At 35.1% G+C, this 20,752-nt stretch overlaps 2 protein-coding genes across 3 annotated transcripts; one reads left to right on the top strand and one right to left on the bottom strand.

Moving 5' to 3' along the window:
• Positions 1 to 248: 248 nt before the first annotated feature.
• LOC108998874 (U6 snRNA phosphodiesterase) lies at positions 249 to 2,861 on the bottom strand. Its single transcript, XM_018975611.2, has 6 exons — positions 2,654 to 2,861; positions 2,324 to 2,416; positions 1,536 to 1,785; positions 1,349 to 1,445; positions 954 to 1,019; positions 249 to 581 (listed from the first exon to the last, which is right to left on the bottom strand). The coding sequence occupies exons 1-6, from the start codon at positions 2,814 to 2,816 to the stop codon at positions 384 to 386; spliced, it is 867 nt and encodes a 288-aa protein (XP_018831156.1). The 5' UTR covers positions 2,817 to 2,861; the 3' UTR covers positions 249 to 383.
• Positions 2,862 to 3,046: 185 nt separating this feature from the next.
• Positions 3,047 to 20,549, top strand: LOC108998872 (ATP-dependent DNA helicase SRS2-like protein At4g25120). 2 transcript variants are annotated; one of them, XM_018975608.2, is made up of 29 exons: positions 3,047 to 3,300; positions 3,563 to 4,238; positions 4,545 to 4,586; positions 4,755 to 4,918; positions 5,391 to 5,589; positions 6,330 to 6,386; positions 6,468 to 6,573; positions 6,668 to 6,801; positions 6,940 to 7,014; positions 7,377 to 7,502; positions 7,605 to 7,736; positions 7,827 to 7,910; positions 9,171 to 9,284; positions 9,468 to 9,568; positions 10,786 to 10,852; positions 11,247 to 11,297; positions 11,935 to 12,012; positions 12,110 to 12,319; positions 12,422 to 12,460; positions 12,637 to 12,708; positions 12,802 to 12,888; positions 13,167 to 13,223; positions 13,603 to 13,799; positions 14,052 to 14,145; positions 16,831 to 16,881; positions 18,845 to 18,907; positions 19,102 to 19,161; positions 19,705 to 19,767; positions 20,278 to 20,549. In XM_018975608.2, the coding sequence occupies exons 1-29, from the start codon at positions 3,128 to 3,130 to the stop codon at positions 20,365 to 20,367; spliced, it is 3,462 nt and encodes a 1,153-aa protein (XP_018831153.1). In that variant the 5' UTR covers positions 3,047 to 3,127; the 3' UTR covers positions 20,368 to 20,549. The 2 variants fall into 2 exon arrangements, with proteins under 2 accessions (XP_018831153.1, XP_018831152.1); XM_018975607.2 differs by having other exon boundaries at positions 12,592 to 12,708.
• Positions 20,550 to 20,752: the final 203 nt, after the last annotated feature.

Genomic DNA, 20,752 nt, shown 5'->3' with positions numbered 1-20,752 from the left:
TTGTTTAAATAAAATATATATTGGAGAAAAAAAAAAATAATTTTAATGTGTCTGAATCTCTGATAGCGTCAGTGCAACGGAAGCCGGTGCAGAAAAGAGGTGCTGATCGGCAATCAGTGATCACCATAATCAGGCTTAGATAATGCACTGTGAAGTATTGTTATTCAATAAAATAACCTCCACAGACTTAACTCTACAAAATAAAGGAAATGAGTGTTTATCATATGAGACAGAAGTCATATTTTTTGTTGAAAAGCCAGCGGAATTTCACGCTGGGCAATAAAATTCATAATGTGGATGTGGGAGTAAGCAACGTCGATCGTCAAATACACCATCAGAAGTGAAATTCTTGAGCATAGACACTATTCAATCACGAGGCTTAGTTATTCATCTTGAAATTTACATATCTTATATGTTTTATTACCAATCTTACACTCGATACCACCAAACTTACTGGTAAAAATGCGTTTATGTAATGAGCTCCCAACATTGAATCTCCTAATTTCTTCTCCAACCACCCTCTCTAGGGAATCGCTGATGTCACCCAATGCCCAAGTTAAGGATATATGTGGCCGCGGATCCTGTTATCAAAACCAACATTGGCAACCATAATCATTTGCTGTAAGAAAATCTTTCCTAGTTTTCCCCCTGCCGTAAATTCAAGAAAGCGCTAGCTAAAGACTGGTTTGGATTCAGAGATGAAATGAGATGATTTTAGATGAAAGATGAAAGTTGAAAGATGAAAGTTGAAAAAAATATTGTTAGAATATTATTTTTTAATATTATTATTGTTTTGAGATTTGAAAAAGTTAAATTGTTTATTATATTTTGTATGGAAATTTAGAAAAATTGTAATAATGAGATGAGATGGGATGAAACACTTTCTGAATCCAAACGGGACCTAAAACTTCGATAATTAAATAACCATAAACAAGAGGGGTAAATACACCTACCTTATAGAACTCAGGAAGGTTGTGAAGCTTATAAACTTCATTAACAGAGTGAATTTGCTTTCTTATCTGAACCAAATTGAAGCCGAAATGAATACCACATCGATTTAATATTATAGGAAACAAGCATGCTTCTTAAGAAACAATAACTGTAGAATATACTACAACAAAACCAGACCCCTAGTGGGCATGGACTGCAGTGCAGAAAAATATGACAAAGCTAGACCAAAGACTTGCAGGGAGGGGAATAAGAAGAAAGAAGAAAGAAGGCAGCACATCAGCATCTCAATGACAAATTCAAACTTGGAAGTTCTACTTTAACAACTAAAAAAGAAAGAAAACGTGAAAGTAATGAGAGAGGGAAAAGGAAAAAGAAAATAAAAGAATGCGCACGATACCTCAGCTAATCCTCCTGTAATAACTTCCATTGATAAAAAGGTTCGTGTATGATCATCGTTAACAAAAACTTGCCACTTACTAAAATCAATCCAATACCTGTTTCACAAGAAAATTATGCATTGATGTGAAAGCGCATAATATCATGTTCTAGAATTAAACTAAATTTGCTAGAAAATACAATCTGACCGCTTCTGGAATTGAAGCTTCTGCCGAAGCATTGCCACCACTGAATCAATCTGGTGCGCCCGAATGGGAACAGTTCTTCCCAAACTAATGTGGAATTCCCTTCCTAGGGCAACTTGTTCAAGCTTGTGATCATCCTTATAGAGACTGTTAAGGGGAACATCAACATCAACAACATGAAGACCAGGTACAAGAGATGCTAGCTTCTTCAAAAACAAGGTCAGCTCCTTCTTTGGTACAGATGGTATGTAAACTGAAGCACATTGATTAAACAGAATATAAGCTCACAAAAGTCTAATGGACATATTCAAGCCAATCAGAAATAAAAAGAGCACGGTAAGAAATAAGTGCACTTGTATGTTCCCCCTTACTGATAACAAGGGCAGAATGATGACAAAGATCACAAATATTTCTCACTAATGCACTCAAGAACTAGTCATAGCCAAAAAGAATCTAGAGAGGCATCAACCTTTCAGCTGAGCCTTCAGTCAGGAAAAAACTCATAAACTGGATCTGGAAAAAAACTAACATAGTCTGTACAACTTTTTCCCTTTCAAGTACTGGACAGTCGAATTCAAAGACTGGCAGCACGAGATAGCGTCAACATCGGCAACCACATTTAGTTATCAACATGCAGACAAAGCTTGTCCATTTTTCAGTTTGCATAAAAAGCAACCCAAAGAAGAAGTTCCACTTTCTCAAGATTAGTGATATTGACAGGAAGATTGATATATTTTCCAAATAAAAGCCAAGAAAGTAGCGTGCTAACTAGAATTAAGAAACTGAATTACCAGGAATGTACACATGCAAAGCGTAGTTCCCTTCTACATGGGGAAAGCTCCTAACTCTAGCGGCCTGTCCAGCTTGCAGGCAGTCCATGGTCCCTTATAACAATCAAAATATCAAACGCTTAGTGAGCAAAGTTTTATAATAATTTCATAAATTATAAAACCATCAAGAATCTTATTCAGCTCTGTTTGGCTGCTACTAAAAACGTTTGCACTTTTTTTTTTTAATGATGGGTTTCAAGAAAGAAAAAGAAAGGGTTTCTACTTTTGTGGGGTTCTCTCAGTAACAAACAATGAAATCGAGAAAATAGAGAACATTGGTGGGTAAGTTACCGACGGGAGTGGAATTGGAAGGGTTGAGGAGGAATAGAGGAGGTGGGGGCAAAGGGCTTGGGAATTCCTTGGAGTTGGTAGGGACTGGAGTTGCGTCATCAGTGTCCGAATCGGAGGAAGCGTCTCCTCCATATGAGGCTTGCAGTGCGGCAAGTGCCTCCATCACTCTCTCTGCCCTCTACATTATTCTCCATTCCACTTTTAACCAAAAAAAAAAAAAAAAACAAAGCGTGACGCGTACGCCTTTCAAAGCCCACTATATATATTTTCCTAACCAAAGCCCATTTAAGGTTTTTTTTTTTTCAATATTCGATCGCCAAAGCCCATTTAAGTTGCTCACAGCGAAAGCCCTCTTAATTTGAATTTAACAAGAAGGGGGAAAAGCAACAAAAACAGAAAAGATTCAAGAAACCAAACGAAAGTTCCTCCTACTCCACCGCCGTCTAGGGTTCAGCTTTTGAGAAACTTTTATTGATGTATAAGGAAAATGCTCATCCTACCGTGCCTCAATCGTCTTGTGGAGAAATCTCCAATGAACAGAGAGCTAGAATATCTCGGAATTTCAGAGCCGCAAAAGCACTGCTTGCTCGCAAACGGCCTCGCCTCGACGCTACCGCTCTTTTCCCTCATCTCTCTTCTCCTCATAAGTAAACGCTTTTCTACGACAACCTTTCTTTTTCTTTTCACATTTCCTGTTGGTTTCCGGAAGTTAGCGCTAGGCATCCTATCAGGTCCCAAGCTTCAAAACCATCGGGTCTGAGGGATCTACGGAGTTTCAGGATGAAGACGCATATGTTAATTAGCGATTCTATTAGTTGATATATCTTCTCTTGTTTGTTCATTGTGAGAAAATTAATTGATTAAATGCGATATTTCTGATAATGCTGATCTTTTCAATATCTGAATCAGGGATATAAATGGAATTGCAACTCCGGCTTGTGTTGACAGCATCAACAGAATTCCTCTCGCAGAGATATCAACAAACACACCGTCACCCTCTCTTGTGATGGGGTTCAAATCAACAGGTTGTGAAAATAGCAGCAGTTCATGTTCCGGGGGCTTAACTATCAATAGGAGGGAATCGATTGATCAAAGTTCCGATTCAAGGACAACTTCTACTTATCTAGAGAATGACGTCGTGTTAGACTCTTGTAAAACTCCTATGGAACAACCAGCATGTTCAAATAGGATGGATTGCATTCAAGATGATGAATTTGATGAGTCCATTTTGGAAGAAATAGACGGTTTCTGCGTGCAGAAATTTGCAGCAAAAGTTGAAAGGTCAGTTCCAAGTGGTGACATTCTTGCAGGTACGCAGCATAACAGTAATCGTACTTGTGATCCGGGCACCAGTTTGGATTCTACCACTGTACATGACGGTGTTGTAAAGGAAGGCACACCAGTCTCTGGGAGCGGTTTGGACCCTAGAGAAAATGATTCAGATACTTCTCAGCCTACACGGACTGGGGACATGCCCGAGGAGTGCGGGAAATATTTGCAGTCTCTGAATGACAGGCAACGAGAAGCAGCTTGTAGTGATATTTCAATCCCTCTGATGATCGTTGCTGGTCCAGGAAGTGGAAAGGTTCCTCCCCATCTCTCTGTCTTTCTCCAACATAGCACAATGCTTTTCTTGAAATATTTGGTATACTTCCTTAAGAATTTTGCTATATACAAGCAAGTTTACATACCAATCTGCGTATTAAAGTTGTTGCCTTTATATTTTAAATTCAAATTAGTACTATTTTCAATAAAATCTACTTTCTAATTAATCATAATGAATAAGTGTGCGTATTAGTGTGCAGAATCACTTACAATTATATTTTTCCCTTCACTAATACCATAATGTTTCTTCCATTGTTTGAGATGAATTTCTTGCTTTTAATTTCAGACTTCCACAATAGTTGGGCGTGTGTTAATGCTGATTAATGAGGTATAGCCTATTTTCTTCTCTGATACATCTGTTTCTGTGTGCTTTGTCTCCTTAACTTGGGATTTTTTTTTTTCTTTTCTATTCTCTCTGTCCTTCTAAATTAGTATTCTAATCGAATTGATTACCCACTTTTGCTTTAATTTCTTATGCATTAAAAACTACGTATAGGGAATTAGTCCGTCAAACATTCTGGCAATGACTTTTACTACAGCAGCAGCTTCTGAGATGAGAGATCGCATAGGAGCAGTGGCTGGAAAGGCAACAGCTAAGGAGCTTACAATCAGCACGTTCCACTCATTTTCCTTGCAACTTTGTCGATCACATGCGGAGAAGTATGCACACTCTTAGCTTAAATGAAATTTATTCAAAATTGAGCAGCTGGCTCAGTAAACCTCCCATTTTGTTATCCAAGGTTCTCTACATTAAAGCCATATTCTATATTAAATCTTTGCTACATAGCATGCAAATGAATATGGATAATCACCATCACCAGAATCTTTTTCTATTGAACACTCTATAATGATATACATTGGACGAATATGTTTTGTTTTTAAAAAATTAGGAAAGGGAAAAGGCATAATTGAAAGTGTGGTTTGACTCACACCAAGTACCATATATATATATTTCTCGCTTTTGATGTATAATGGCTTGTTTGCATCATGATTTTAATCGTCCTTCTATTTTAACTCTAAAATGCCAATCCATGAACTTGTTTGGCATCCATTGTTTCTTTCCCTCCCTTTTGCCCCCTTTTTATGTGGTCATTGAGACTGTCTGAGGACTAAGATGTTGCTGATGTTATAGGTTAGGGCGCACACCAGAATTCCTAATATATGGACATGGGCAACAAAGAAGAGCAATTATTGAGGCTTTGAGATTATCAGAAAATGAGAAGAGTAGACAAAGCCATAATGCCTGCATACTTGGTGAAGAGTCTAGCGGTATAACATCTCCACAATATTTTAAGGATAAGTCAAAGACATGGCTGAAGTTCGTGACTAAGGTTGTTGTTCAATCAATGTTATTCGTAAGGCGTTGCTGTGTTTTTCAATTTGGGCCTCGTTTGTTTTTGTAGATGAGATGAGTTGAAATTAAAGTTAAAAGTTGAATAAAATATTGTTAGAATATATTTTTTTAATATTATTTTTGTTTTGAGGTTTGAAAAAGTTGAATTATTTATTTTATTTTGTATGATAATTTGAAAAAGTTGTAATGTTTATATGAGATGAGATAAGATGAGTTGAAAGGAGTTGTGAAAACAAACGTGGCATTAAATGCTAATAGATCTAGTTTTTTTTTTTTTATACAACTAATAGATCTAGCATAAAGCCAGTGATTGCTATTATTATTGCCAAATTTGTTGACTCCTTTTTTCCTTTCCTTCCATTTAATTATCCTGTCAAACCCAATGCCCTTAGAGGTTCAAATGCTTCTTCTGTTTTTATGTAACTAGCTGTTCCTTTTTCCTTTATTGCTTTATTTATTTTTTTAATAATTAGATCAACATTTGGACATTTGTATATGCAATTTTTGACCAAGGTATCTTGCAACAAAACTGCCAACAAACAGCTAAAAAGGGCTAGGAGGAAGTCTGTGGGAATGGGTCAAAATTGACATCCACTGGAAGCTCTCTCTCTCTCTCTCTATATATATATATAGTGTGTGTGTGTATGTGTGTGTGTGTGGGTGAGTGTGTGGGGCGTGAGTGGGTGTTACTATGCATTTAATTTACTCCAATTTCAGGCTAAAGCTTCTGGAAAGACTCCTGAACAATGCCGTGAAATGGGTGATGAAATAGGAGTAAGCTGTCAGATGACCGTTGTGGTTTTTTTTGTACTTATGCTTACAGTTTTGTGATTCTAAGCTCTGGATTCAATTCAGGCTGCAATTCTTGGGAACTACAATGACATTCTAAGGTCTTGTAATGCTCTAGATTACCATGACCTTATCAGCTGCTCTGTAAAGCTGCTTGCCAATTTTCCCCAAGGTTGATATTATCTGAACTAAATTTAACCAACGTCTGCAACATCAGAAGTTACTTATGTTTTGACGATGGCTTGCTCTTTTTTTCCAATCATAAGTTTTCAAGGAGTGTCAGAACTCCTGGAAAGCCATTGTAATAGATGAGTTTCAAGATACGAGTTCCATGCAATACAATCTTCTACAGCTTCTTGCATCTCATAACCGCATAACCATTGTTGGTGATGATGATCAGGTGTGCTTGCTATTTCTTTTACAACTGAAGTTTTTGTTATGTGTTACTTCTGTTCTGGTTTGTTGTTTGTTTGCTAATTGATTTCATTTCTTTATTTCTTATTAGTTCTAAAGTGCAATAAAACCTGTCCTACTGCAGTCCATTTTTAGTTTTAATGGAGCTGACATTTCTGGATTTGACTCCTATCGCAAAGATTTTCCAAACTTCAAAGAGGTTTGCCTTGTCCTTTCACTCATGCTTATTCCTTGATTATATTGACATCTCTGAAAGTTTGTATAACTAGAGTTGGAGTGGGTTTTTTGGGTAGAGTTTTAGTTCTACGGGAAGGGGTTGGGGTCGGGGTCGGGCTTGGTGTATTTTGGGTTGTTTTTCACGGCTTTTTTGGGTTATTAGGGGTTTTCTATTATGGGCAAGGTGTTCTCTTGTATACATTCAGTGTACTTGATTACTCATTTTGATATATATATATATAATATTTTTAATTATAAAAAAAACTAGAGTTGGATTTTTAAGAAGGAGATTAAAGGCGGTGGTTGATTATTATTTTTAAACTTTGTTATACCATTATAATTCAGGTCAGACTTAATAAAAACTATCGATCCACACGGTGTATCATTGAGGCTGCCTCGTCTCTTATACGGAATAATAGGAAGCGATGCCAGCTAAAAGACGTTCTTACTGATAATTCTTCTGGATCTAAGGTAATTTATTTGTTTTATTCATCATATCGGAAAAATATTTTTGATGCAATTTGGTATTTATTTTGTAGCTGGTTGTTTAATTATGTGGCCCACAATGCACAGATAACTATCAAAGAATGTCACACTGAAGATGCACAATGTTCATTTGTTGTTGACAAAATCTTGGAAACTGCTTCTAATGGTTCTGCTTCAAACTGCTCTTATGAAAACATTGCAATCCTTTACCGGAGGCAGGTAACACTTAGCTGCCACGGTAAAAGTTTTCATGATACAGAACATTTTGATATCCACTGACTGATTATGTTCTAATGTTTTATGCTACAGGTATCAGGAAAAGTCTTCCAAATGGCTTTCCGTGAGAGGAAAATACCTTTTAATATTCATGGCGTCGCATTCTATAGGAAAAAGGTTTTGACATTTTTTTAGTTCACAAAGGTTTTCTTCTGTATCATTTATTCTGGCTTATTATACTGAGGATGTTATGCATGTGGGGTCTAGTGTTTTCTCTACTATGATGTTTGTTAATTGTATTGATATAATCTCTATTGTTGTGTGATGCTTGGTGCCGTTACATGTCTTGAGGAGGCATTCTTGCCTCGTGTAATTTCTTTAGCTTCCATAATGACTAGGTTATGGGAAATAAGATTTAGAAGTTTAATTTCTTTCACATGGATACCTTCCTGGTTTACAAAGATGCGATGCATGTACTGGAAATCGCTGTCAGAAATGTTTTCATGTTGTTATGTTGATCTATATTTAGGTATTGTCATTACCCCCATGGAAGCTGTCAAAATGTGAAAATGAAGAAAACTTCCACATATAATATGTATTGCACTAATTTTGAATTTTTAAGGGCGCTTAAAACATGCACAACTATTTAAAGGCATGATATCTAATAGTTGTATGATGCCATGATACTATCCCTGCCCAGGAGGCTCCTTAATCTGATGGTAGAAAATATGTTCTTAGCTTTCATAGGATATTGAATAAGCTGGATTAATTATTTTCTTATATGGTTTTTGATTTGTCTTTTATGAATTTTTTACCGCTAATAAAAAGAAAAGAGCAGATCTATCCATACACTGAAAATTTAAAGAAATGTTATATAAATTTTTAGGCCTCTGAGAAATCAGTTCGTTATTTTACTTATAGATTGGATGTGATTAGTTTCTGTTGGTAACCATCAACTATATTGCTGTGATCTCGAGTGGTTTAAGACTAGAAATTACAGCTAGGCTCCTGTACAGTTGAAAGAAGTCTTGACATACATATATATACTGACACATATATGCAAAAGTTTGTGTGCATGTGTGAATACTTGACACTGACTGTTTCTTGTTAATGTTTGACTGAAAATATCGACTTGCGTTTTATGGGAACTCTATAATGTGATTTACTTTTGTTATTTTTTCTAGGAAACAAGCCTCTGGTTTGTTTACTTTGAGTTTTAAACACCTGTGCATTTGAGTGCATGTGGGACCTAATTCTTGGTCTCTTTGTACAGCTTTCCTGCCTTTTTAGGTGCTAATGATTATGTTCCATATGCTCGTGTCCTTTTATTTATCTGATTTGTAGAAATCATTACCATTATCTCATCATTGTTCTGACATGCGGGCCAAAAGATTTACTATTGTAAATTGGTTGTTGATTTAGCTCGTCTTGTGATAGGTAGTCAGAGCCATTATTTCTATGCTTAGAACAACGTTGCCCGCATGTGATGATGGCCCATATCGTCGGGTCTTCAAGGCTTTACTTCCTTTTGAGAAAGAGGAAAAGAAGAGGGTATATGTTTTGTTTTATCATCCATGAGTGGATATTATTTCGTTTTAAATATTATACATTATATTTTCTCTTAACTCTTGTGACTGTGTGTGCAGTATGCATGCTATTTGTCTTTCTTTTTTGTCGTAGATGTGTTCGTTGTCCATGGGGCTGAAATATCCGAGTCTTGTCTCTTTCCTGCAGGTAATCGACCATATTGACAAAATATCAACTATTAGAAAGTGCAGCTTTATATCAGCTGCCTCTGACATTTTCAGTGCAAAGATTTCTGGTACCTTCAAGAGGTTATGTTAAACAAATTTCTCTCAATTTTCTTACCTGAGATGGTAGCTCATTGTTTTTATTATGGATGTGTGTGTGCAGATTATTATAAGCGTCATTGATGCTGTCTGCTGCTTGAAGATTCACTATTAGAATTTCTATATAGTTGAATATGGTTACCGTTTATGGAAATTGGCATTTACAATAACAGTGGGCAAGGGAGGTGAATGGCCTGATCCAAACCTAAAAATCCTTGCCCATTGCTAGTCCATTTTGATGTATAAGGTCGTTTTCCTTGCTTGTGATGATATTAAAATTAATAAGGGCTCGTTTGGACACTTGGAGTATCTCAAAATTTTGTGAATAATAGTAAAATAGTTTGAATTAAGATATTTTATTAGGTGGTGCCACTCTGCCCCCACTTTGCCCCTTAGTGCAATTTTTTTTTTGTAAACATTAAAACAAAAAAAGAAACACACTTCAAAGTGGGGGACACTTTTTTTTTTTTTGGGTTGGGGAACTAGCATTTTCCAAAAAAAAAAAAACACACTTTTGCACTTGGGATAAAGTGGGGGCCACTTGGAGGGGGGAAAGTAGCATTTTCCTATTTTATTGGGTATTGAAAAAGGAGAGAAAAAAAGTTGAATAAAAATATTATAAAGTTAAAAAATTGTTTGAATATTATTTTTGAATATTATTTTTGTTTTGAAGTTTGTAGAAGTTGTATTAATTTTTGTGTTTTGTTTTCAAGTTTTGTAGACATTGTATTGGTTTTTGTGTTTTGTTTTGAAAGTTTTGTAAAAGTTGTACTGGTTTTTGTGTTTGGATAATGATTGGGTAATGATTAGATGAAAAAACTGTAGATTTGAAATTGAAAAGTGTTTGGTGTTTGAGTGATGTTTGGGAATGAAATTATGAGAAGTTTTGATAATTTTGTGTCTTATCTCTGTGTCCAAACGGGCCCTAAATCTTCCCGGATTTGAACTTTTACTCTAGGTTTCCAGGATTTGAAGAAATTTCTATGCCACTTGTTGCATGCACCAGAATGTTACTATAGCAGTGTGCCTCTTTTGAGAAGCATGGTAGTTAATCCGGAAGTTCCACAACTCTCTTAAACTGCAGGATCTCTCTTTCTCTCTCTCATAAACACGTGTATCAGCTTTTTGTGTCTATGTTGTATGACTATATACCATGTACATCCTCTTTATATATCCTGAAATATGAGTGCAATTGATTATAGGAGTCAGCTTACCCAAGGGCGCAAGGTGTTGTCAACACTTGAGATGTTATCAAAACTTGTTCACAGGGTAAATAGACTTGGCTTCACTGCAGAATCCTTGACTTGATTTTTATTATCAGTTATGAGTTGTGTTTTTTATTTGGTGGCAATAAATGAAATAAACTAATTTTTTAGTTAATTCTAATCCAATAGTTGTTTAACTATCATATTATTTCAATCTTGTGCAGTTAATAGACAGTTCTTAAATTTTCCAAGTTTTTTTCTCCTTTACTTTTTCTTTCCTTAATTTGTAAAGAATCAAGAAGGATCCATCTCCTTCTTTAAAGATAAGGTTTGATGCTTGCGATATTTTTCGCTTTATAATGGTGTAATCTGGCCTGTTATCGGTATAGTTCCATTCTAGCAGTCAATTTGTTTTACTTAATTTCAAGTAAATTAACGCCGCATATCAATGCTTACAGGAACAATCAATTTCAGCTGTTGTAACCTCAGTAGCGAACATGGTACCCCAGGTTTGTCCTCCTTTTAAGTCTTTAACCCATTTTTCTATGAAGTAGAAACATTTTATTTGTTATATTATGTGTTATTTTTTTTTCATTTTTATGTGTTACTTTAAAGTACATTTGCTTTTCCCATAAAAGTATCTAACCTTCAAATTGGTTGTTACCAGTGGTCGTCCCTTATATTGGATTTTATGAGCTGATTTTTTAATAAAGGATGTGGAGGTCAAATTTTCTTGGTCTTCCTTATCCGCTTTTCTTTTATTCCTGGCATTATAGCATCTTTTACCATCTTTCACTTTTTTCTTACCCTTAGATATTTAATGTTAGCAGCAACTATTATATTTTGATGTGTTTACAAAAAACAGTTCTATTTTAATGTGGAGAATGTTATGCGTATTCTATTTACATGAATATGTTTGCTGAGTAATCTTCTTACTTATAAAAAAAAAATGTTTGCTGAGTAATCTTGTTTTGAGCTTCAACGAATTACTTTCTACCATTCTTGTTCTTTTTATGAGTGGTACTTAGCATCTGAATGAAACTTTTAACAATAGGCATGCCTTTTATATTCAAACATTTGATACCATTGTTTTGACACTGTATTTGCATCAATGTTTTATCTCTTTGTCATGCCTTCATTTTTAAGAAATACCTGCTTGAGCAACGAGCAATTATTGATGTTGATGGGGGGAAATTGCTGAATGAAGACAATGACATAAGATCGGTAAGTATGGAGTTTTCATCTTGAAGTTTCAAATTAATTTGTCCTCAGTTAATGTTGTTCATATATGCAGTTGGAATTTGGTCACATGTCCCTGCAGGTTCTTCATTACTTACTGGATGATGTCTCTGAATTTATATCAACTAAATTTGTTGCTGTAGAAGGGGATAGCAAAATTGTATCAAAAGAGAAAGGTTGTCTTAGTGTGCTCAAAGCTTTTATTGAGTTCATATCCGAGCGTGAGCAAGAAAATTTTCAATCCCGGAGACAAGATAATAAAAGTTCTATCACATTGACTACCATTCATCAGGTCTATTCTTATTTGCTAGTACTGTTCTGTTGGTCTTATTGTGGAGTTTGACAATATCCTTGGCTCAACCTTTTTTTAATCCATCTCTTCTTTCTTGTGTAGTCAAAAGGCTTAGAATGGGATGTTGTTTTCATAGTTAAGGTACTTGACTTCATTGATTTACTAGCTTGTTTGACATGCTTCTTTTAACAAATGGTTCCTTGTACATCATGATTTATCTTATTGTGACTGGTCATTTTTCCTTCCTAACCCATGAAGATATTATAATATAGTTGAAGCCATTTCCCCTTGCATTAATGCTCAAACCAATAGCGCAGGCAAATGAATCAGAAATTCCTTTGTTGCATGAATTTAATGGTATGGCAAAGGAAAATGGCACCTCAATTGAGGTAAATTTGTTCTTGCAATATTGATTTGTTTTTTTCTTTTATGTATATTTTTTTAGTGGGGTAGTCAAGTATGCTTGTTTTTTGTATTTTTAGGAGGAAAGGCGGCTATTATACGTTGCAATGACTCGTGCTCGGAAAAAACTCTTCATCCTCTATGTTATGATGAATTCCAATTGGCAGGTTTTTGGCATGAAACATCTATAGAGTTGATCCTCAAATTTTCAACATTTCTGGAACTTACTACTCGCTAGTTTTTAAAATTTCAAGAAGCTGACTTTATACCATTTCAAAGAATGATTATTTCTTTAAGTCGGTAATTGGTAAAATTTTGAAACTTGCTGGAAGAAAAATTTAACTCGTAGTCATATTTAATGTTGAAAATATTGGTATGTGTTTCTTATGATTTTTAGTATGTTAATATTGTTTTGCATTTGAGTAATAAAGTCTTCTTTTTTTAGATGATTCAACCATCAAGATTTCTCAAAGAAATTCCAGATCATCTTTGTGAGGTTCAGGTTTGTCATGCTGATCCTGCTCGTAAGTTACTGTTTTGGTAGCAATAATAGAAAGGTTTTCACCTCAATAAGTATTACCATATAAAGAATTTCATGGTTATGATGTCTTCCGGCATTTCATTTATATTGTTTCAAAATAAGTTGATCTGGGAACATGTGTTTGTGTTGAGATGGATGATTGGCTGTTAATTATGATGTCATATGATTAAGCAAAATTTTCTTATACTGAACCATGTAACTTATTTATTTATTGAATCCTAGATATAAGTAGAAACACTTTGGAATTTGGTTTGTTCACATTGGCTATTCACATCATATATGAATCAACTGCAGTGGTATTTTCTTTGCATTGTTCTTAATGGATGGCTTGTTCACCCAGGCTGAACTCGGAGTGCAAGATTTACAAACAAAACAGGAACACATTCCAAATGGAACCACACGATTTTCTGTTAATATGCCAAGAGAAAAGGAAGTTTCTGAAGTGGACATGGTGCCAAATGATTTGCTAAATACTTGTCTTCATGAGGATTTAAATGAAACAGTTGAGGCAAGCAATGGAAGCAGTTTCTTAAGAAGGTTCTCCTACCATTTATGATGGGTTATTTAACATTGTTTTAAAGTTTTCAAATCCTCTAAGGTGCAAATAATTTCTAGGGGCCATCGGACTGGGGGAACTTTCTCTTGAATTATCCGAAGTGCACTTTCAGGATACTCCTTGCTGAGGGCCTGTGTATTCCTGGGATTAGTCGAGGCTTTGTTCTCAGACACCCAGTGCCAATAAAAAAAAAGTATGTTGTAACTGAACTTGATTTGTTGTTACCGTTTCAGATTCAGTGTGGAGGACAGATCAGTTATTTCCCACTTATTCCATCAATGGGCCAAGAAGCAAGCATTTCAGAATCCCAAGAGGTTGCTTGACAAGGTGACTGACTTCTTGTTTCTCAAATTTTGTTTTGCAAGTACTGGGTAGTGTAGTAAATTTTGTTTTATATGGTATCTGAAGTAAAATATATGTCTAGATCAAAAAATTCAGTCATTCTTTTTGTCATTTTGTGTCCAAATATTCCTTTTTTTTTTTTTTAATAATTAATAAAGTTTATTGATCTTCAAAATTAGGCATAGCCCGAGTATACAGGTGGTATACAAGAGAGAAATGCCTAATTATAGTCTACGAACAAAAAAAAAGACGCATACAAGTCACTAAAATTACCCCCATCTAATAAGATAGTCTTAGTCCAAAGTAACACAGTTTGGAAAAATGAGTCTCTAATCCCCTCCAATGAATGTTCACTATTTTCAAAACATCTTCCATTCCTCTCATTCCATATACACCACATAAAACATAAGGGCACGATCTTCCAAACATCCACTACTTGACAATTTCCCCGTGTTTCGCTCCAATAAGCCAATAGGTTCACCACCTTTTTGGGCATCACCCAAGCAATGTCCAGCCTTGAGAAGACTTCATCCCACAGAGCCTTTGCCACATCGTAGTGGAGAAGAAGATGGTCCGTTGATTCGTCATTCCTTTTGCACATGAAGCACCAATCCATTATGAAGAAACCACGCTTCCTCAACTTGTCTATGGTCAGAAGTTTACCATGAGGGGCCAGCCAACCAAAGAAAGCAATTTTTAGGGGCACTTTGCTCTTCCAAATGCGCTTCCAAGGGAAATTCTGAGAAGAGTGGGTATACATAGCCTTATATAAAGAACTAATTGAGAATGTCTTGTCCACAGCAGTTAGTCCTCCACGCCATGTTCCAAATTCAGTGTATACAAGGTGTTGTAGAAATCAGAAATGTCTCCCACTTTCCAATCTTGAACTACTCTGGTAAATGACATATTCCACTGCAGCAGGCCATTCAAAGAGTCCATGTAATCAGCAATAGAGGCTATCTTATGCAATGCAATTCTGAAAAGAGAAGGAAAAACCTCCTTTAAAGCAGCATCACCACACCAAACATCAACCGACAATCTAACTCTATTTCCACGCCCCACCACAAATCTAAAATTACGAATGAAATCCTCCCAGCCCTTCCTAATAAATTTCCATACACCCACACCATACGATCCTCGCCTTTCATTAGAAATCCAGCCTCCCCAAGTACTTCCAAATTTGGCATCAACCACGGTCCTCCATTAAGCCTCGCTTTCTTGATGGTACTGCCACAACCATTTCCCAAGTAAGGTCATATTGAAAATACTTAGCTTTCTAATCCACAGACCTCCACAAGCTAGAGGAGTGCCAATCTTGTCCCATTTAATCAAGTGTAATTTTTTCTCATCCCCCAATCCGCCCCACAAGAAAGTACGGAAACTTCTTTCCATCCTATTAGCCACAGCAGCTGGGATTGGGAATAATGAAAAGAAGTACGTAGGTAGGTTAGATAACATGCTCTTAATAACATGCTCAATATAGGAAGAAACTTGACCATTTATTTACATCTTTTTCTCTATCATTGCATATTAATTCATTTAAATAACATAATTATATAAGTGCTTTAGATTGGCATGTTATTAACAGGTTTCAGCGATGTAGTTAGGAAAATTGATATGCATGGAATCAAGTAGTTTTGATGGTGGTTAAGGTAACATAGGATGTTTGATACTAATGCTGAAGGTATATGATGATGGTATTGTTGTTCCAGATGAAGATGTTCTTGACTTTGAGTTAAATTTATAAATTTGTAGAGATTGGTTGTCACTGCAAATTAGAAGAGATATGGTCTGATTTGTAAAAGTATCTATATTTATAGGAGTAAGGAGTCTTATGCATAATACTGATAAGTAGATGAATTTTGGGTATAATGTTGACTTCTGCTTATTTTTTGTTCTAGTGTTACTTTTTTTGCAAGTAACCAAATAATTTACTAAAAAGCATAAAATGCATAGCCCAAGTACACAAGACACATACAAGAGGAACACCTAATCAGAAATTTAAAAAAAAAAAAAAAAGATGCAAGGAACTCATGAAAACTCAAACACTTTTCAATTTCAAACCTTCAACTTTTTCATCTAATCATTATCTAATTATTACAACTTTCTCATACTCCCAAACAAAACACAAAAGATAATACAACATTTTTAAATTTCAAAACAAAAATAATATTAAAAAATAATATTCAAACAAATTTTTAACTTTATAATATTTTTATTCTACTTTTTCTTCCTCATTTCCCAAAACCCAATAAAATATCTTAACTCCAACCATTTTACTATTATTCACAAATCATTTTACTACTATTCACATAATTCTCATTTCATTACCCAAGCATCCCCCAAGTGTCCAAACGAGCCCTCAGTCTATTAAAATCTATAACAGCTGTCCAAAGAAGTAGAGTATTGAAAGAGGAAAGTTTTAATCCCTTTCATCATCCACTCATGGTCTTCTACATTTCTATTATTTCTTCCCATCCGAATTCAACACACTAGTTTGATTTATTGTTCTAGTTTTAATATAAGTGGTTGATAATGCTTGTATTAGTTAGCTAGGAAACGAGCATGTGCTTGGCACTTCTAAAATTCATAATTTCAGTCAGTGATCATTGAAATGCAAACAAAATGGAAGTGTGACTACTGACTTATGTCACTTTGTGGTATTTATAGGTGGGCTTTGTAATTGATGAACGCCTAAGAGCCAAGAAAAACAAACACAAGGTCATATAGTTTCTCTGATTATATTTTTTCTCAGCTGCCCAATTATATTTTAATACAAGTTATTATTTGTCTGCTCTTTACTATGCTCCCCTTCTATGCAATAAGAATCTTGCATTGCGTTCTGCACTTTTAGTTTACACATACCATTCTTGGGAAAATATAGCGCTACAATTTCTTTACTTACCTGAATGGCTCAACCCTAGCTATGCTAACCGCATTTTCTCTAAAATTATTTTCTAGTAGCATAGGACTGAACACTGTATTTAAGGAGATAACTGAAATGTCTAAATCTTGCAATGTTTTTATTTGTTTTAGGTTATGAAACTATACAAAGTGTTTGCTATAGGCCATTTTACGGATGAACAATTGAAGAGCAGGGCTAGAGAAGCCTATTTAAGTACATCATGTTTATACTTAAGCAATAAATTGGCATATTTGCAATGTATAATTGAGTTTGGCTGAAGTAAATATTTCTTCTTTGAAAAAATACGCAATTATGTTCGTGGCTGGAAAACTTCGCTGTCAAATTGGTCCTAATGTTTTCCAAGAAATTTCATTTTGCTCTTTATCTTTTGTGCTGTCCTTTGGAGTGACTGAATTGACTTTAATGCTGTGGCATGTTTTTTATGTGCAGCATGATTTGGAAACTAAAGCTTTAATTAGGAACCACTAAAAGTCATGACTAACTCTAGGCCTTATTCTGCTGCAATGTTGACATTTTTTATGTTTAAGTTCTATGAGAGTATTCTTTTCATATATTTATGTCGATTATTAAGTTCTATCAGGGTAGAATTCAGTTAAGAGTTTATTAAGTATTTGGGTAGTTCTACAGCCCCCGCTCATTCCTCCCGTTTTAAGTTCCCGCTTGACGTGGCATTCTATGTGGCAGCCAATTGTTTATTTTAATTTTTTTTTTTTTTTAAAAAGAAAAAGAAAAGGAGATCCTGTTCATTTCAGAATCTGCATCTCTGCTAACTCCAACCTCGACATTGAGTCCGCGCGGCAAAGGATTCCATTTCCGGCGTTCTATCTGTCCTCCATCATCCAGAATCCAAAAACCTTTGTGCACTAGTAGCATTGACAGCCCTTCATTTCCGCGTGGCAAAGGAGAGGCGAGTTTGTGTGGGTTTTTTTATTGATTTGCATTTCTATCTTTTGTACCAAAAAACAGAAGTGTGAAATTACCAGGCGTCTATTTGTGAATTAGAATGTTACAGGTCAACTGAATCCCAGAGGAAAATTTATTTTTTTGCTAAGAGCTTGATTGATTTTAGAACTGTGTTGGTTGGGACCTTTAATGAAGAATCCCTTGTGTGGGTAGGCAACAGAGCTAGTACATAAAAGTTTTCTTTAAGCAATCCACGTTTATTAATGTGAAAACTGGAAATTTACACAAAAATCATAGCAGAATCACCTCCTTTGGGAAGCTCGACTTTTGATTGGAAAAACCAAGACATAAAGGTAAGGACTTGGAGATATACAAGAAGACGAAGGAAAGGGTGGCTCTATTTTTGGTTTTTGCTTGAAGAAGACGAACGACCACAGATTGGGCATCGTCGGTTTTCGATTTTTGCTTGAGAAAACTAACGACCACAACTTTATTCAACAACAATGGATTTTACAAGGGCTCAATTTTTGCTTGAAGAAGTAGATCTAGTTTTCGGTTCCCGCTTGAAGAAGACGAACGACCACAGAACTTTACTTTATTCAACAAGAGAGGAAATCGAAAGTGTTATTTGGTTTTTAATTTTTTTACTTATTCCATGTGATAGCCACATCAAGCGGGAGCTGGGAGCGGGATGTTGGAGCGGAGGGGGTAGCTTTTTCCTAAGTATTTTCATCCTGTTTTCTTTGTTAGAACATTTTTAGATAGGTGTTTTTCTTATATACATCATGTGTACTTGGATTGCACCTTTGGTAGTTCTTGTTACTTATTAAATATATATATGTATGTATATGTCAGGATGTTTTGAGTGCGCTGAAATTGTGCCTGAGCTGTGATGAAGCATTTCAATATGCAGAATATGTAAGTATATTTGCTGGTTCTCAGAAGTATGCTGTGGTCTATAATTTAGGATAATAATGGGAGGCTTCAACATATACAATGCTTCACTATTCATTGCAGCTACTTGTTGAACTGAAAAAGAATGCTTTGATTGCACTTCTTGTTAAAGTTTTATATATTGTTAATATATGTAGGCTTGGTTCTTTTTTCATTAGGTTTTGAGATGGGAGCAAATCCCTGCTGATAAACGTGCCCATTTAATGAGGGAAAAGCAGGTTTGATATTTCATTTATAATATGCTGTATTCTCCACCTTTGGCTGCAAAGTCACTTTTTTTTGTTTGGTTTTGTTTTTTTTTTCCTTTTTCTCACTCAATTAACTTTCTTATTTAGTCAATGATTCTAAAAAGTGATCCAGAATCTTTTGGCATATTTTCTACAGGATAGACTGCCTATTTAGGGCTCCTCATCATATCTGATTTAGTTCAGGCTGATATAGTTTAGCTAAAAGATTCTAAAAAGTGATCCATTTTTTAGTATGCTTTTAGTGTGTTAGTCTGGGCCCATGTAGGGGTCATCTCCTTTATGCACGAGCCAATGGCTCTAGGGTTCATGATCCAAAAACTTAGTGAAAATTCTACTTTTCTTCTTCTTCATTTTCTTTCTATGGAGGTGCTCCCATCGAAGTGAGTAATTTCAATATATTTTATTCCTAAGTAACTTGAGGTGTGTTACAGATAAACCATCTTGTACTAAAATCCAATATGTACCTGTCGTCGTTATCAATCAATGAAATATATATATATATTCCCCTTTCAGGAGCACTTCCAAAAACTAAGGATTGAGAAGTCGATGGGTACGTCCGCACCAACATGTAAACAGGTATCAGTATCTAATTTTTTCTTATTTTTAAGTTGTGCAAAAGATTGAAATAATCAAGATTTATGGGATGTTTGGATAATAAGATGAGATGAGAATTCTAAGTAGTGAAATGATTTGTGAATAGTAATGACATAATTTGAGTTAAGATGTTTTATTGAGTTTTGTGAAAATAGAGAGAAAGTTGAATTAAAATATTGTTAAAATATAATATTTATTTTTTGAAATTTGAAAAAGTTATATTATTTTTTGTGTTTTGTTTAGAAAAGTTGTAATCATTAGATAAAAAAATTAATTTAAAATTGTCAAATATTTGTGTTTGAATGATATTTCGGAAGAAAATTTAAAATTATAAGAAAATTTGAAATGGGGGATAAGATGAGATGATCTTAAGGCTGTAAGTTTAGGCTAGGACCGTAAGGCTGTAAAATTCCTAGCCTAATTACATATATCGTCCTGTGATTGTCTATGGCCATGAAATTCATCGTTCTTTTGTTACGTTGTCAATGGCAGATCTCTTATTTGCAAAATCTGGGATGCACAATCACCCCTACGTCACGTCTCCATGCTTCTCATTTGATTGAGCAGTACAAATCATTGTGATTATTGGTTCATTATAATTCTTGCCGTGCCCGGTTAAGGTCATCACCATATTTGTAAAAACTGAGGTTGATGATGCTGTGTTTACTTGTATATGATGGATTGTACTTGGTTTTGATTATTGGGTGCTTTTAATATTTATAAAATTGTTTCGTACCTTGTGCCCAATCCTATGGGATGGCGGACGCACTAGTAAGAGTAAAAATGGAGTCATACTGGTAATGATATGACCTATAAAAGGAATCCAAAATCAGAAGCACCTCTAGCTTCCACAGATATCTTACACCCTTGACTGGAACTCCTACCATAAAGTGTAAAAATGATGTAAATATAATTAAGTGGAGCCTTACTCGATCTGCAATGGGTATTAAGATAAGGTGATATAAAA

This window comes from Juglans regia, chromosome 11 (assembly GCF_001411555.2).
Source record: "Juglans regia cultivar Chandler chromosome 11, Walnut 2.0, whole genome shotgun sequence".
Lineage (NCBI taxonomy): Eukaryota > Viridiplantae > Streptophyta > Magnoliopsida > Fagales > Juglandaceae > Juglans > Juglans regia.
This window is presented reverse-complemented; position numbering and strand designations above follow the sequence as displayed.

What these genes read in the sequence shown, in the direction of transcription:
- LOC108998874 (XM_018975611.2), bottom strand. Translation starts at nt 2,816, where the DNA reads ATGGAGGCACTTGCCGCACTGCAAGCCTCATATGGAGGAGACGCTTCC. An exon ending in TTCCAATTCCACTCCCGTCG is followed by an intron (nt 2,417 to 2,653) that starts GTAACTTACCCA and finishes GATTGTTATAAG; the next exon opens with GGACCATGGACTGCCTGCAA. An exon ending in ACCTTCCTGAGTTCTATAAG is followed by an intron (nt 582 to 953) that starts GTAGGTGTATTT and finishes TTTTGATAACAG; the next exon opens with GATCCGCGGCCACATATATC.
- LOC108998872 (XM_018975607.2), top strand. Translation starts at nt 3,128, where the DNA reads ATGTATAAGGAAAATGCTCATCCTACCGTGCCTCAATCGTCTTGTGGA. An exon ending in ATTTAATGAGGGAAAAGCAG is followed by an intron (nt 19,162 to 19,704) that starts GTTTGATATTTC and finishes TTCCCCTTTCAG; the next exon opens with GAGCACTTCCAAAAACTAAG. An exon ending in CCGCACCAACATGTAAACAG is followed by an intron (nt 19,768 to 20,277) that starts GTATCAGTATCT and finishes TGTCAATGGCAG; the next exon opens with ATCTCTTATTTGCAAAATCT.